The sequence below is a fragment of the Trachemys scripta genome, chromosome 9 (assembly GCF_013100865.1).
Source record: "Trachemys scripta elegans isolate TJP31775 chromosome 9, CAS_Tse_1.0, whole genome shotgun sequence".
Classification (NCBI taxonomy): domain Eukaryota; kingdom Metazoa; phylum Chordata; order Testudines; family Emydidae; genus Trachemys; species Trachemys scripta.
Genome location: NC_048306.1, coordinates 9,903,818 through 9,917,434, shown reverse-complemented (window position 1 = coordinate 9,917,434; position 13,617 = coordinate 9,903,818). Strand labels below are relative to the sequence as shown.

The 13,617-nt window shown below is 39.3% G+C and overlaps 1 protein-coding gene across 1 annotated transcript in view; it reads right to left on the bottom strand.

Annotated features, from left to right (window-relative positions):
- AFF2 (AF4/FMR2 family member 2) overlaps window positions 1-13,617 on the bottom strand; it is a gene marked incomplete in the record, with an annotated part of 408,588 nt that overhangs the window by 277,118 nt on the left and 117,853 nt on the right. The window contains 1 exon segment of the mRNA XM_034781192.1: window positions 11,088-11,978. Within this exon segment, the coding sequence (XP_034637083.1) occupies window positions 11,088-11,978 (891 nt within the window).

Genomic DNA, 13,617 nt, shown 5'->3' with positions numbered 1-13,617 from the left:
AGATCACTTCTTCACCAACAGGGATGTACTGTTGTTCTTTGCCAAACTTGCATTATTCCATCTGTAAAGTATTTTGGATCAGATGTTTTTATGTTTTTAGAAAATAGGCAAAAAATAATTTATCGCTGCACGGAAGTAAAAACTATAATAATTATATTTAAGTACAACTTGACTAGGATTTGAAAAGACTTTCTTATATTCTTAGGTAGAGTCTGTATAAACCCAGTTCTGCTTCTATTCCACGTACAGTAAGTAACTATTCAGTTGGCATGGAATAGCAATATAAATAATTTATAGATAGAAAAACTTCATCCACTGGCATAGGCAATGGGGTATCCCCAATATTTACTGCCAATTCACTGCCTGTTGGCTATCTTTTCATAGTGCCATTTTTGCAGGTACATTAGCCTGACTCCTATAGAACTTCTTGGGAGAATTTAAGGAGAATTTTGCATTATGAAAGATTTGCCAGTCAAGGCTCTAAATGAATGTTCAGTAACAGATGAAGAAGTTCATCCTGACATGAGCAAATATAGAACCATCTTGACAACTTAAAAAAACATTTTTTTCATGATTGGCAGGGAACACATTCATCACTAAACACTACACACATGTGAGGCTATGAATGTCATTGGGAGATGCATCCATTGCATCAAGGGATAGGTCCAAATTCAATGCTATGGAAGTTAATGGAAAGACTTCCACAGGCGGGTTGTGCCCTAAATTCAGTCAACAAAGAGCCCAATCTTGCAAACAGTTCCACCTGTGGACTCCTGTGTGGAATCCTATTGAAGTCAATGGATCTGTGTGCAAGAAAAGCTCTTTGTTGGCTTGAAATGTTTACGTTTGGCCATTTTTGAGTCATTAGCTACTAAAGAAGATTCCAGGATTGTCACTCTGGGTGTCACTTTGAAATTCAGAATGTCTCTTGAGTCAGCATGAAGTGAGGGAAACAACTGCAAGCATGGCTGAGAGCTCTTTTTGTTCAGAATATCACCACGTTCAACCATCACTGGATTTGTGGTCTGTTACCATCCCATTTTTAAATTGTCAGCCATTTCCGAATTACAGAGTGATGGCGCAGGCCTTCAGCTACGGTAAGTTATGTATCTATGCCATGCCAAGAGACCGAGACCATTGTGCTATCAGAGGTACCTCAGCCAATCACTAAACGTATTCTACACCTAATTTGCATGCAAAGTGTCCAACTGCCACCGTTCTTACAGTACGGGCTTTCAGCTATTAGTATGGCAAATAAAATGGTTGCCTGAATAATTTTTTTGAATAAAAAACATTCCCCTACCTCACTGTGAGTCACATTTTCAGGGCATAGGTATATGTGTGCGTTGGGGTACAATCTCTCCTTTCTCCTGATACCACTTACAATACGAAGTTTCACCCCAGAAGGAAACTGTTTGAGAAAGCTACAAACAGCTGAAAAGAAGGGTTCAGAATAGGCCATTCTCAACTGTAATGCACCAGCACAAACAATATATTCTCAGCGGAGCCCCATCCTACGGTGCTTGAAATCCAAGGGAAATGGGAGTTGAGAATGCTCACCACCTCACTGGACTGAGACCTATGGGCACATATAGGTCCTGGTCCAAGTCATATAGCCCTTATTCAGGGAAAGCTCTTATTAGCATACGAGGAAGCACTGAATCCAGCAGACAGTCTGAGAATCACAGAGGTTTTTTAAAGCTTATTAAATTGTGCATCTTTTCTTAAGTGTGTGTGTGCGTGCGCGTGTGTGCGCGTGTGTGCGTGTGTGTGTGTGTGTGTTTTAAAAATTAAATTCCATATTTAGGAAAAGAGCAATCTCCACATTTATATTTAAAATATAGGCAAATGTAAATGGGAGCCTGGAAATTTACAAACAGCAGAAGTAATTGCCTGCTTGTCTGCGTGGATTTAAGTGTCACAGCTTGCAGTTCAATGAAATATAACCCCATGAGTTTACACATCTGGGGGACATAACGATGTGAAATTATTTTGAGGAAGCATGTAAGGAAAAGCAGCATGTACTGTTCTAACTAAAACATGTTTAGACTGGCAATATTAATGGGGATTTAAGCTTACACTAGTATCACGGACTTCTCGGCTCTCTGGGATGTTTACAGATCCAAGTGAAAAAAAAAGTCCATGCGTCTGGAAAGTGATTGCGTCTGCATTTATTTTTCCCTCTCCTTCCCCCTGATTCTTTTTCAAATTGCTACTTAGAGGACAAATTAAAGAGGCAAATTTAAAATCAACATCTGTCCAGTTCCTAATCCCTGTTCTCAGGACACGGGGCGAATCGCCCCCTTCTCGTCCCGTGGAAAACCCAACAAGAGAGGTGGCTTGGGTGAAACGTTCCTTGCGATTCCCCTTGCAGTGTTTCTACAAATTCTTCTACTCTGGGCTGTGTGTGGAAGGCATTACCCACCGCTTCCCTCCAACTGTCCAAGAAACAGGAGGGGCTGACCCTTAAATCCCACAAATGCCAGGGATCATCCACATGGAGCGTCCCTTCTACCAGCACCAAGCCTCCCTGTTCCCTCTTTGGCTCAGAAGCCGCATGGAAACAATGAATGGCATAGCCAGGGAATTCAGCACAGGCAGCTGCCTCTGGGACTCCCTTTAAAAGGGCAGAGCAGCTCAATGCAAAAGGTAGTGCTGCCTGGACTGAATTAAATCTTGTGCAGACCCCACATAAGGTGTGGGGACATGAGGCAAGATCCCCCCATCTATCTAACTCCCACACCAGCTCACTCCTTCTTCATGCTTGCAGAGCTCATTTTAGGGGCTTGGGAATGGTGTGGGATGATGCCATGCTGACCAAACCTGACCTTATGGGGGATGAGGGGAGATGATCCATGTACAGAAGGCCCCCAGCATATGCAACTTGAGAAGAACAAAACAGGCATATTAATTAGAACTCATTTACATATTAATTCAGTTGGGTTATTCTCCTGTTCTCACAAATCTCACCATGAGTAGCTGAAACCCAAAGTGCTGCATCAACCAGATGGGAATGTAAAGGCAAAAGTGCATCTTGACTATTCACCACAGGAGAGCTGATTTTTCTAGCTGCTAGATATTGCATTACCATGATTTTCAAAGGAGACATTTTAAAACTTCCTTTTGGCTTCGGACAAAACTTTTTTTCATTTTTTACCCTTTAGCTCTTGCTCTATTGAATGAGAGAGTGGTTTAATTGTTTTGAAAATGGGAAATGGCATGATTCTCTCTATCACGTACTACTTTGGCTTGTTTTATTACCCAGTCTTAAAATGCACATTTTATTAGGGTGACCAGACAGCAAGTGTGAAAAATCGGGACCGGCGGTGGGGGGTAACAGGAGCCTATATAAGAAAAAGACCCAAAAATCGGGTCTGTCCCTGTAAAATTGGGACATCTGGTCATTCTACATTTTATAGTGCTTCACATATTTACAACCATCTATCTAAAACACACAATATTGTAATATATTATGTTGCAATTAAAAGCCTACAATCTAAATCTGATATTTCTTCACTAATTTATTCCCAAGCCAATATGTATTTTAATGTTCCAAACCGTTGCTAATTAACACATGGAAATATTTTAACATGGATTTTGATTAATTCCATTTAACAGTCTAACCAGTGCTAAAACATATGTGGTGTGTCATTTCTTTCTTTTGAGGAAGGCATTGGCATTAAATCTTTCAATCTTCCTAAGCACCAAATGCTAATTTCAGGAAGATTAAATAACAGACTGCAGCTACGGTTTCCTTTCTTTGCTTCCCAGAAGGTAAAATGAACATATTTATGTGGGAGGAATTTCTTTACTGCACAAGCCAAAATGCAGAAATTAGATTTTTTTTTCCAACATTGCTAATACACTTGCAATAGCCTGCCAGCTAAAGAACTTTAACCTATATCTGCAGTTCATGGATAGTTGCCAAGCTATATGTTCAACTTTCTTTCCCTTAAGTATTCCCATATGATGTTTTCACCTGCAACCCCTAAGTGCTTTTCCATACTTGGATCAGAGAAAGCTAGCTTAATAGTGGGATGACTGTGACTATAAAGCTAGAAGGTACTCATATAAGACCCTCCTCTCGTTTTCATACGTTGAAGCTATGTTATAAGCAAATAATACTGCATGGCTCAAATGGTTTCAAGTGTGTGCAATTCGGCATGCCTCCGAACCAAGTGTGCCAAATGTGTGACATACGCATGCAAAGGTACGAACACATGAAAACTTATTTGCACGTGCAAATCCCCAATTTATACACATTCACCAGGTATTCCACATACATCTCAGGAGTGTATATTCAGTGTTCTATCCATCCCCCTTTCGTAGCTGGTCCAGGGAACATGAGATACTACTACAGGGAGTTACTCCTTTAGCTGCAGTGGTAGAAGTTCATACCTTTAGTGCTGAAAGTCATGGGGTCAGGCCCCAGTGATGGACTCTCAATGGTTGTTATTACACATGCAAAAATCTGTGCATGCTCTTTCTCCTGAACGTTAAAAAACATGAGCCTTCTGTGTTCCCAGACTATTTGCAACCTGCAGCCACAGTCTGTTTCCTGTGCTTTTCCACAAAGCAAGAAACATAATATAGGGACAAAATCCCAGAAAGTAATGAATGGAAAGGATAGCAAATATGTACAGTAGTATTTTTCAAGCCATCTGTGTGTTATTTTCAAAGGTTTGAGTTAGATAAAGTAACATTTAACAAGGCATGTGGTGCAATTTTCAGATTTACAGTGATGCCATCCTACAAAAGGCCAAACTGCTGACATCAGATAGCTTGTAGTGCTCCCAGTATCTTTGGTGGGAAACATGCACGTTCATTTGCGGGCAGAATTTGGACCAAAGTAAATATCTGCATCATTCAAAATACAAACATCTGAAAGACTTGCATCTAAACATGTTTGAAACCTGCTATGTTTCTATGCCGTCGTTTCAGAACTCAAAAATATTAAGTATTGTTTAAAGCAAGACATGTTCTACAGAGCAGTCACATTTTGTGCCAGGGTCTCAACTCTATGACGCCAGTGGGTGTGGTCCCATAGGAACAGTTTGGTCAATTCAGGATCACCCAGATTGGTGTGGGATCCAGCCCTGCCCCAGCAATGCCCTCCCTATTCTGACTTGCCCCCTATGCCAGAGGGCAGGGGATGCAAAGCTGGTTATTCCAACTTTATGTCAGCACCTGGACTACAATAGGAGTATCCAGGGAGTAAGGTATTACTCAACACGAACAAGGGTGTCACAATCCGGCCCTCAACAATTAATTGCTTCCATATGGCTTGGTTATGTCTTCCTTCAATTAGTGTGGTCAGGTAAAAAAAAATAAAGGGTGGGATTATAGTGGATTAGGAGATTCATTCTTAGGTATGGGGAGGCAGCCATATCTCCATACTATTTTGCACTCGTACAGTACCTTTCTGCCAGGGATCTAAAAATGCCCAACAAAGGTGGATCAGTCTTATTATCCCTGTTGTCCATAAGAGGAAACACACAAGCACTGAAAAATAAAGTGATTGTCTCGAGATTACACTTCAGAGCTGTGCAGACCCTAGTATTCCTGACTGTGGGCATGTAGGTGATGCCTCCCCAACTTTGTAGAAGGTGGTGCAATGTGGGTATAATCAACCTATTTCTTGAATGCACCATAAATGGCACAAAAGGGGGAACAAATTCTATTAACACCCAGGGACTGTTTTCCCCAAGGCTTTTTGAGGTCGCTTTGTTTTCTGCCACCTCTGGCTAGGCAATTGGAATAATAATATTTTCTACAATTAATTTGGACCAACTACTAATGGCTTACAATTGCCATTCAATTTGGAATTGGGGAACCTCAAAGGGTTGGAGATTCTTGTGCTTGAAGTCGCACAAGAAGATGTATTCTTGCAGAACACTGGCATCTCTGCCTCCACTCCTAGGCAGAATTCAGAGGCACTGGGGGGAAAATATCACTGTGTGAGAAAAGCCATCCAACCCCCCAAAACATTGGGTATGGAGGTCAGCTTTTTCATCTAAACCCGTTCACTCTATCTTACAGGCTTGACTCTGTATCCAATGAAGTCAAATGCAAAACTCCCATTGACCGCAATGGTACAGTAACAATTCCTAAAGCCCATGATTGTCTTTGTATTTCCTGTTGGAAATAGATAGGCCCTAGCTGTGCGATTTCCCCCTCCACTATCCTTACCCCCCAAAAAATACCCCTGCTAATGACAGTCCCAGCAATAGGACAGTAGCTTAACAAAGCAAGAAAAGGCCACAATAAGAGGTCTTCAGACGGTTGGCGTCATATGTTCCCCATTTAGGAATATCTCAAAAACATTACTTCTCACAGTATTTACAAATGAAAAACACATGGCTGTAACTATAATACTGCAAGAAATAGTGCTCTTCTGGTTTGTTTTTGGCCTCAGACTTTTGAAATATGAACCAAGTGAGGGGATTTCAGCTTAATGCTTGATTCAGTCCATTATTCTTAAACCCCCAAAGTTTTGAAGGAAGAGTGAAGCTTGCATTTGAAAAGGCAGTGTGCCCACAAATACAGTAATGCACTGTATTTGGCAACCAAAGCACAATGTATTTTAAAGGGGAGTTAGTTACCTAAAGGCTTTTGCCTTCCACTCAATTAAAAAAAAACAAACATATTAAGCTGGCTTTGGGTGCCCATAAAAAGTTTTATAAGTCACAGATAAAGCCTCTTGCATTTACCATTTGGGTTGAATCAATATGGTTATCTACCTGTCAATTTTTCTTGCTCTTTAATGCAGAAAGTGAGCAGCTTGTTTTATAGCTAGCTTAGAAAGTACTAAGTTAATCAATACATCCAGCGATAACAAGATGATTTGAAACACATATAACAAAAGCCTATCACTTTGCTGTATAGTGTACCCGTCAAAATATTATCCTAAAAGTCATGCGAAATCAGAAGTTCTCCATCTTCCATGACTAAATGGATGGTGACAGTGGGGTTGTCAGTCTTTCGGATGTGTTCATAGTGTTGCGTTTTGGGGAGAAATTCAGTATGTTTCTTATTTTGCAGGAATATGTAGTCAGCTATGCAGAGATTCTTGGGAACACTGTCTGAAGAGTTAAAACTTTTCTTAATTACCCCAGATTTACTTGGCCTCAAAACAGTCATTGGAAACTCTTGCATAGTTTGTACTTGCATAGTTTGTACAGTGCATATGATTTTTCACAAGCTTATCTGGAAACTGCTCCGATGTTCCCACAGACCCGAAAACCTCGTGATTTAGTCAATGTGCTCAATAATTTGTGTTCAAGCCCAAACTGAAATGTACAGGCTTACTTTCAGCTACCTCAAGCTGAGTTAGTCAATTTGAAATCATTTGTAAGCATCTGACTCCTAAAGATTTAAATATACATTGGTATATCAAGATTCTGGATTTTAACACAGCAACGAGAGGATCAGCTGTTATAGTGATTTCTAACCCCTACATTTTCAAAGAAATGCATAGGATTTAGCCACATAATTCCCATTGAGAGTTAAGTTGCAATCACACACCATCATACCACTTAAATAGGTGGAATTCTGCATACAGTACAAAAGCTCTCTCTGAGTCTAGGCTTGCTAGTATTTACCAAGTGTAATGTGCAAGCTCAAAATTAATATATACCTATAAATATGGAAGAAAGAGATCAATACAGAGAAGGAGAAAAAGAAGATGCGTCTGAAATGTATTTTAACTTCAGTGCCCATGTTGCCAACTCAATGTCATGGGTCTCACAATATTTGGTGTTTTTCACAAAGTGCTAGCACCTGGAGTCATGTGACAAAATTTGACTCTAATCTTTCATTAAAAATAATAAATTTCTAGCCCTTGTGGTTGCAGAGTAAAGCTTGAAAACATGAATCCTACAGGCTTTGAAGGTAAATAAAAAGGGCCCAAAATTTATTTATTTTTGAAATCGTGATTTTTTTTAAGCCAACCTAATGAGTTTTTGGAGCCTGACTCGTGATTTCTGAATGTTTGTCATAGGCAAGACTGAGCGCTATTAGTTGTGTTAGGATTTGAATTCATCATATTGATGTTCTAAGAATTTTGACCTTGACAATGAGAAAATAGTAATTAAGTACAGTGAAGTGATGTTAGATATTTTATCTATGTTCACACCCAAGAGGAAAAGCAAAGGACTGAAGGATCCAGCAATCACCAAAAAAATCCCCAAAGGATATCGCAGACACACAGTGTGCCTGATTCTTCCCTTAGCAATGAATGAACAAATGTCTGTTAATTGTAACCGAGTTGAGGGCAACATGGGCCCAATCAAGTGACATCGAGCATGCTATAAAATTGACCACTTCCTCAAGCATAGCAAAGTGCCTCCAGGGCACTAAACATTCTATATAAAGCCATGACAAATAGGACCATATTTTCACAGTGGCCTCAACCCATCCTTTAAATCTCTGTGCCTGGCCAGTCATTTTTGTGTATCAAAGTTTTAGCAGAACCAAATCCTCTGATTTGCATGCACAGATTTGCATAGCCTGCTCTTGCAGAGGTCTATATGCATGATTTGCTCACACAAAATTAATTTGTTCATATAACTCCAGGTTTTGAGGTGTGCAAAAACTTGAGAACCCAAAAACTTGAGAACCCAAAAACTTGGCTATGCCTTCTTGGTGGGTGGATTTACAGGCTGGGGGACGTTTGAAAAATTGGTTCTGAGTATCCAAGGGAACCTACAGAGCCAACCATAAGAAGCACCCTAAAAGGCAACTTTCCTACCAACGGTTTGAAGGGGGTCACCACCACCTGCAATGTTATTAGCATGGAACCTCGTGAGGCAGAAATGAATTTGTTTCAAGCAGATCACAGCTGCTGGCGGCAGCTAGGGAAGGTTCATAAATTGACAAGCACCCCCAAATAATCATAAGCCTCCACATCAATTGTATAAAGATTACAACAGAGTCCCCCTCTGCAGTCATTCCAAAAATGTTATGGGTTTCACAGTTGTGCCCTGTCAGTTCTGATTAAGCTTAAACTAAACCAGTTATCTATAACCTTGGATTAGAAAGAGTTTTATTGCCAAATGTAAGGTAAATTACATTCAGAATGCACATCAGTGGAAAAACATACGGGGGCAAAGCCTGCAGTCCTTACACAGGGAAAATGACCTTAAATCAAGTGGAATTTTGCCTGTGTGAGGACCATTGACTTTGGCCCATGCCGCACATTCTAAATAGCAGCAGGAAGTCATTCCTGACTGCCGCATAGCTTCACGTTTTCTCTCCCTCTGCAATTCATTGTTCGCTTTTATAACACACGGACTGTTTTAAGATTATTATCTGTAGTCACTGCTGAAGTGACTTGAGTTTACTATTTACCCCAGAATAAATGAAGCTAATTATACCCACAAACTCTTCACTACGCAGGCTATAAACCAAAGCAGCTATAGCCACAAATTCACCACATAACTTTTTCATCTGGGTGACTACCAGCCTTTCCATTAATAAAAACAAATGGTTCACATCAGTTGTATTTAAAGCTATACCAAGAGATTCTGGAGGAAACCCTGCCTTCATTGAGATCAATGGCAAAACTCCCACTGACATGAACAGGGCCGGATTTCACCCTCCTGTGCTGAACGTAGAGGAAAAGTTGATACCAGGTGTAAGCCTCATGTGCCACTACAGAGAGATACTCCATATTAACGCTGCACTTCAAAGTGTGCTTATTGACTCATTGTTATTTTAATAGAGAGCAGAAGTGAATAGATGTATTTGCCTTTGCACCATCATTATTTCTTTTATATGCAATTATTTACTTGCCAAACACCACTAGCGACAAATTGCAATAGAGGATGAAGCTATCTAGATCAGCAGATTTCTAACCTAAGGTAAAAATAAACAGAAACATCTGTAAAGGAATCTTGTACAAAGCTACATTTATTAACAAATACATTTTCTAATAAAATGCCATCTGCAAGCAACCCTCAGCTTCCACTTGATATAAATAGGCCTTTTTACTGTTTTCAGATGCAGTTCCCAGAAAAATTATTCCAAACTCTACTGCAAAACACATCAGTCTTTGTTGCTGCCTGGAATGTTAATAAATAACATCAAGTTTTTAAACAGTCAAACAAATTATTGGCTCAAAACAATTATTCCAATAGGAAAAGCTGACCTTTTCCAATAAAGCGTCTTAAGAATGAATCATTCTTTATTTCTGGTATAAAAATATTAACAAGCAGGGAAGTAATCGTGGGGAAAAACAGAAAGCTATGAAAATCCCATGTTGTAACTCTGTTCCTGCATGTTCTAAAAGCCTACCTTGCAATGGTTACTGCTTTAGAGCAACTGTGAATAAGAAATTTATATCAGTACAAATGCTTCAGTTGGTACCCTTGCAATACAGCTGTGCTTGAAGTGTCCAAGAAAGAAATAAGAGCTAATTATAACTTTAATCACAGGACTGTTGTAACAGACCAGCAACACAAAACTCAACAATTTAAGTTCTTGGTGCCAGGAATTGGCATTGAATCCCAATGCTAAGTGCTATTGAAAAATGCATGAAGACTTAACGGGATACATTTTCAAAAGTGTTTCTCACAGTTTAAGCCACATTAATTCCATTAAAGTCAATGGGAAATGAGCAATGAAAAGGTACCTCTTATTGTTAGCTGTTCTGTACCACTGGTATTAAAGGGATCAAGGCTTTTCCAAGTTTATTTTAGATTTTTTTTCTTCTTTGTCACAGTGCATAACAGTATTCTTTAAATCAGATTAATTCCAAAATAAATCTGCAAAACTGTGAACAATGCAGCTGAATTAAGGTATATTAGAGTGCTGGATCTGGCCTTTTACTGTTAGTGTGACACAACCAAAGTTAGCATTACATCCTTTGATTTTAAAACTTGATGTATCATGACTTACTAGGTTGTCACAACAATCCTTGCCAAAAGAAAATATAACCATGCATTTTCTAGAAAAGGGGTGTGTTTTCAGATCACAATTTCAGGAACTGGAACTTTATATTTAAATAAACAGACATACGCTATGTTAAATACTCCTCAGGTCAGATCTGTTAAGATTCTAGAAAAAAGTGGACTAAGAAAATGACTTACCTCACTAGCTTGAGGGATGGTAAGCTTTGGTAATTTATTCTTAGAACTGGGTGCATTAGCTTTTCCTTCCAACAGTGTTCCAAATGATTGATTTCCATATCCACTCTCAATTTCTATTGGAGGTTTCAGTTCAGGTGAGTCATTAGGTACTTGGTCCTGACCATCCATAGGCCTTACGTAAGCTGTAGGCTTTTGCTGGACCATGCTAGTTTTACAGTGCAGTCCTGGTGGGAAACTCTGGGTTGAGAGACCATTGTTTGCAGATAACAAAGATGTAGAAGGAAGTGGAGATCCAGGACCGTGCCCTACAAACTCAAGTTCTACAGGTGACTTGGAATGACTGTTTTCTTTATAAGAATGTTCTCCAGTTGTTGATTTGGAATGATTGTGCCTCCGTGAATGTGAAGATGATGCAGCCGGGTTTGCTTCCTCAGCGCCTCCATTTTTATGTTGCTCACTCTGACAGCTGTAGAGATCGTCGTACCTGCCTTGAGGCTGGTCATGTGAAGAGCTATGCTTTGTCCTACTCTGTTGACTACTGGGTTGGCTTGGCTGTGCACCATTAGAGTTGTGACCACCACGTGACCAATCTGTCCTGGATTTCCTGCTGCTCTGGTGACTGTGTAGCAAAGTAGAATTTGATGACAGTGAAGAAGGTGGGGGCATTGACGTTGACGAGTGACCGCTGATCTGGTGAGACGGGATCATCCTGTTTCTCTGTTCTGGAAAAAAGTTCTGTTCATTTTTGTCAACGGGAGTCTGTGGTACAGAATTCTTTGGGATTCCTACAAGGTGGCTCTGGTTAGAATGGTTGGTTAACAAGTCCTTCATTTCATCATAGTTTCCCAATGTGTTTTGGACACGGTTAGCAAGGGCATCGCCTTTATTTGTCTAAAATACCAAAAAGACACAGGGAAAAGAGTGAGTAAATTCCTGGTTGTGAAGTTACTGCTTGGAATGGTTGTCTTAGGAAACAATGGCAAATGTTAGCTACTTAATAGTATCATGCTGACATTTAATTTAATTTCAATTACATTTTGCATATGTTATGTAAGAAAAACTCATCAATAACTGTGTTCAAAGAACCTCTTGGAACTAGCTTGCATGAGTAACATTTATATACTGCTTCCTTTTTTCTTAAATCTGTTCTCAGAGAAATATTTAAATTACATCAGTTACGGATGTTATGAGCAAAACAGTCTGGTTTTATGTCAGATAAGTTGGGCTTGTACATTTTATATTCTGCAAAATGTGAATGTACAATTACTGGTTATTGAGTATTTGAATTAAAATCAAACATTTTATTTAAATATGTTATTGCTATAAACTAGGCTAAAACGACAATAAATATAAAGGAGCTAAATTCATCCCATGTGTAACTTCAATGATTCCTTTATACTAGGCTCAGTTTGGCCCAATATACCTAATAGTTGAGATCTAGAAAACATACTGCTTCCAACTAGTGAATTAACTGCTACTAAAAGAGTGTTCCAAAGATGTTGTACTAACGTAGCATGTGATTTCTATATTCTGAAGCACCAGGATGCCTCTATCGGCTTAGAATGTGGTGTGTTTATGAATCAGTCACTCACACTGCTTTTCTTCAAATCTCAGTAATCATTAAGTAAGTTCTGATTCATCTATGTTTTACTACTATTATTTTTCTTTCTGAAGTGGTTTTTACTCTGCTACATATAGTATACTGGGTAAACAAGCTCAAGGGTTATAATTGATATGCAGCTAACTTCATTTTCCTTTTTGTTTTTAAAAAAAGTCAACCAACATGGAACCAACAAACGCAGTCCTATTATAACCCTTTGTGTTCCACTGAAATGACCAGCACTGCATTAAAACAGCCTATTCCCTGTACACTCGTTACTTTATCAGACTCAAGAGGTGAGAAACACTGCTTTCAAAACTATAGTTCCTGTCCAAGAATATGCTGAACGTCTACAATCTGGAAGCAGAGTTTGAAGCTACAATATACATGAGGTAGGGCTTGATACTTCATATAATCTCTCTCAAAGCATGCTCATACTTCAAGTTAAGTCTCCCTTTCCTCTGAAAGGCTGAGCAAAAGAATGAAGATAGAAAATTCATGCATCGATTCCTCTTGGAATATCTGCTTAGATTTCCAATGCTCAGCTAGACTATAGAGGAGAGAAATGTTGCAAAAAGATTTTTTTTCTTGGTACTTTTCATGCAGTATAAAACATTGGGGAAAAAAGATAATAAATGCTGATTTTCTCTAGCTCAACTCGCAGGAATTGTAATGTATATCACCACTGCGCTGAGACAGAGATTTAAATGTTAACTGTTCAGTATTGTTCTCATCTGTATAAGAGCTTCTAACCGAGATGGTTAATAGTTACAGTTGTGCAGGACGAGGAATCACTTTTGTTCACTAAAAGTTCCTAGGTTGGTCATTTTAGTGGCAAAAACTATATTCAAGCTAAGCCAAGAATAACCTCTTTGTATATGAGCAGTTTCCTTCCACTGAGTTGCACAATGTGCCATTTGGGCCACAGCC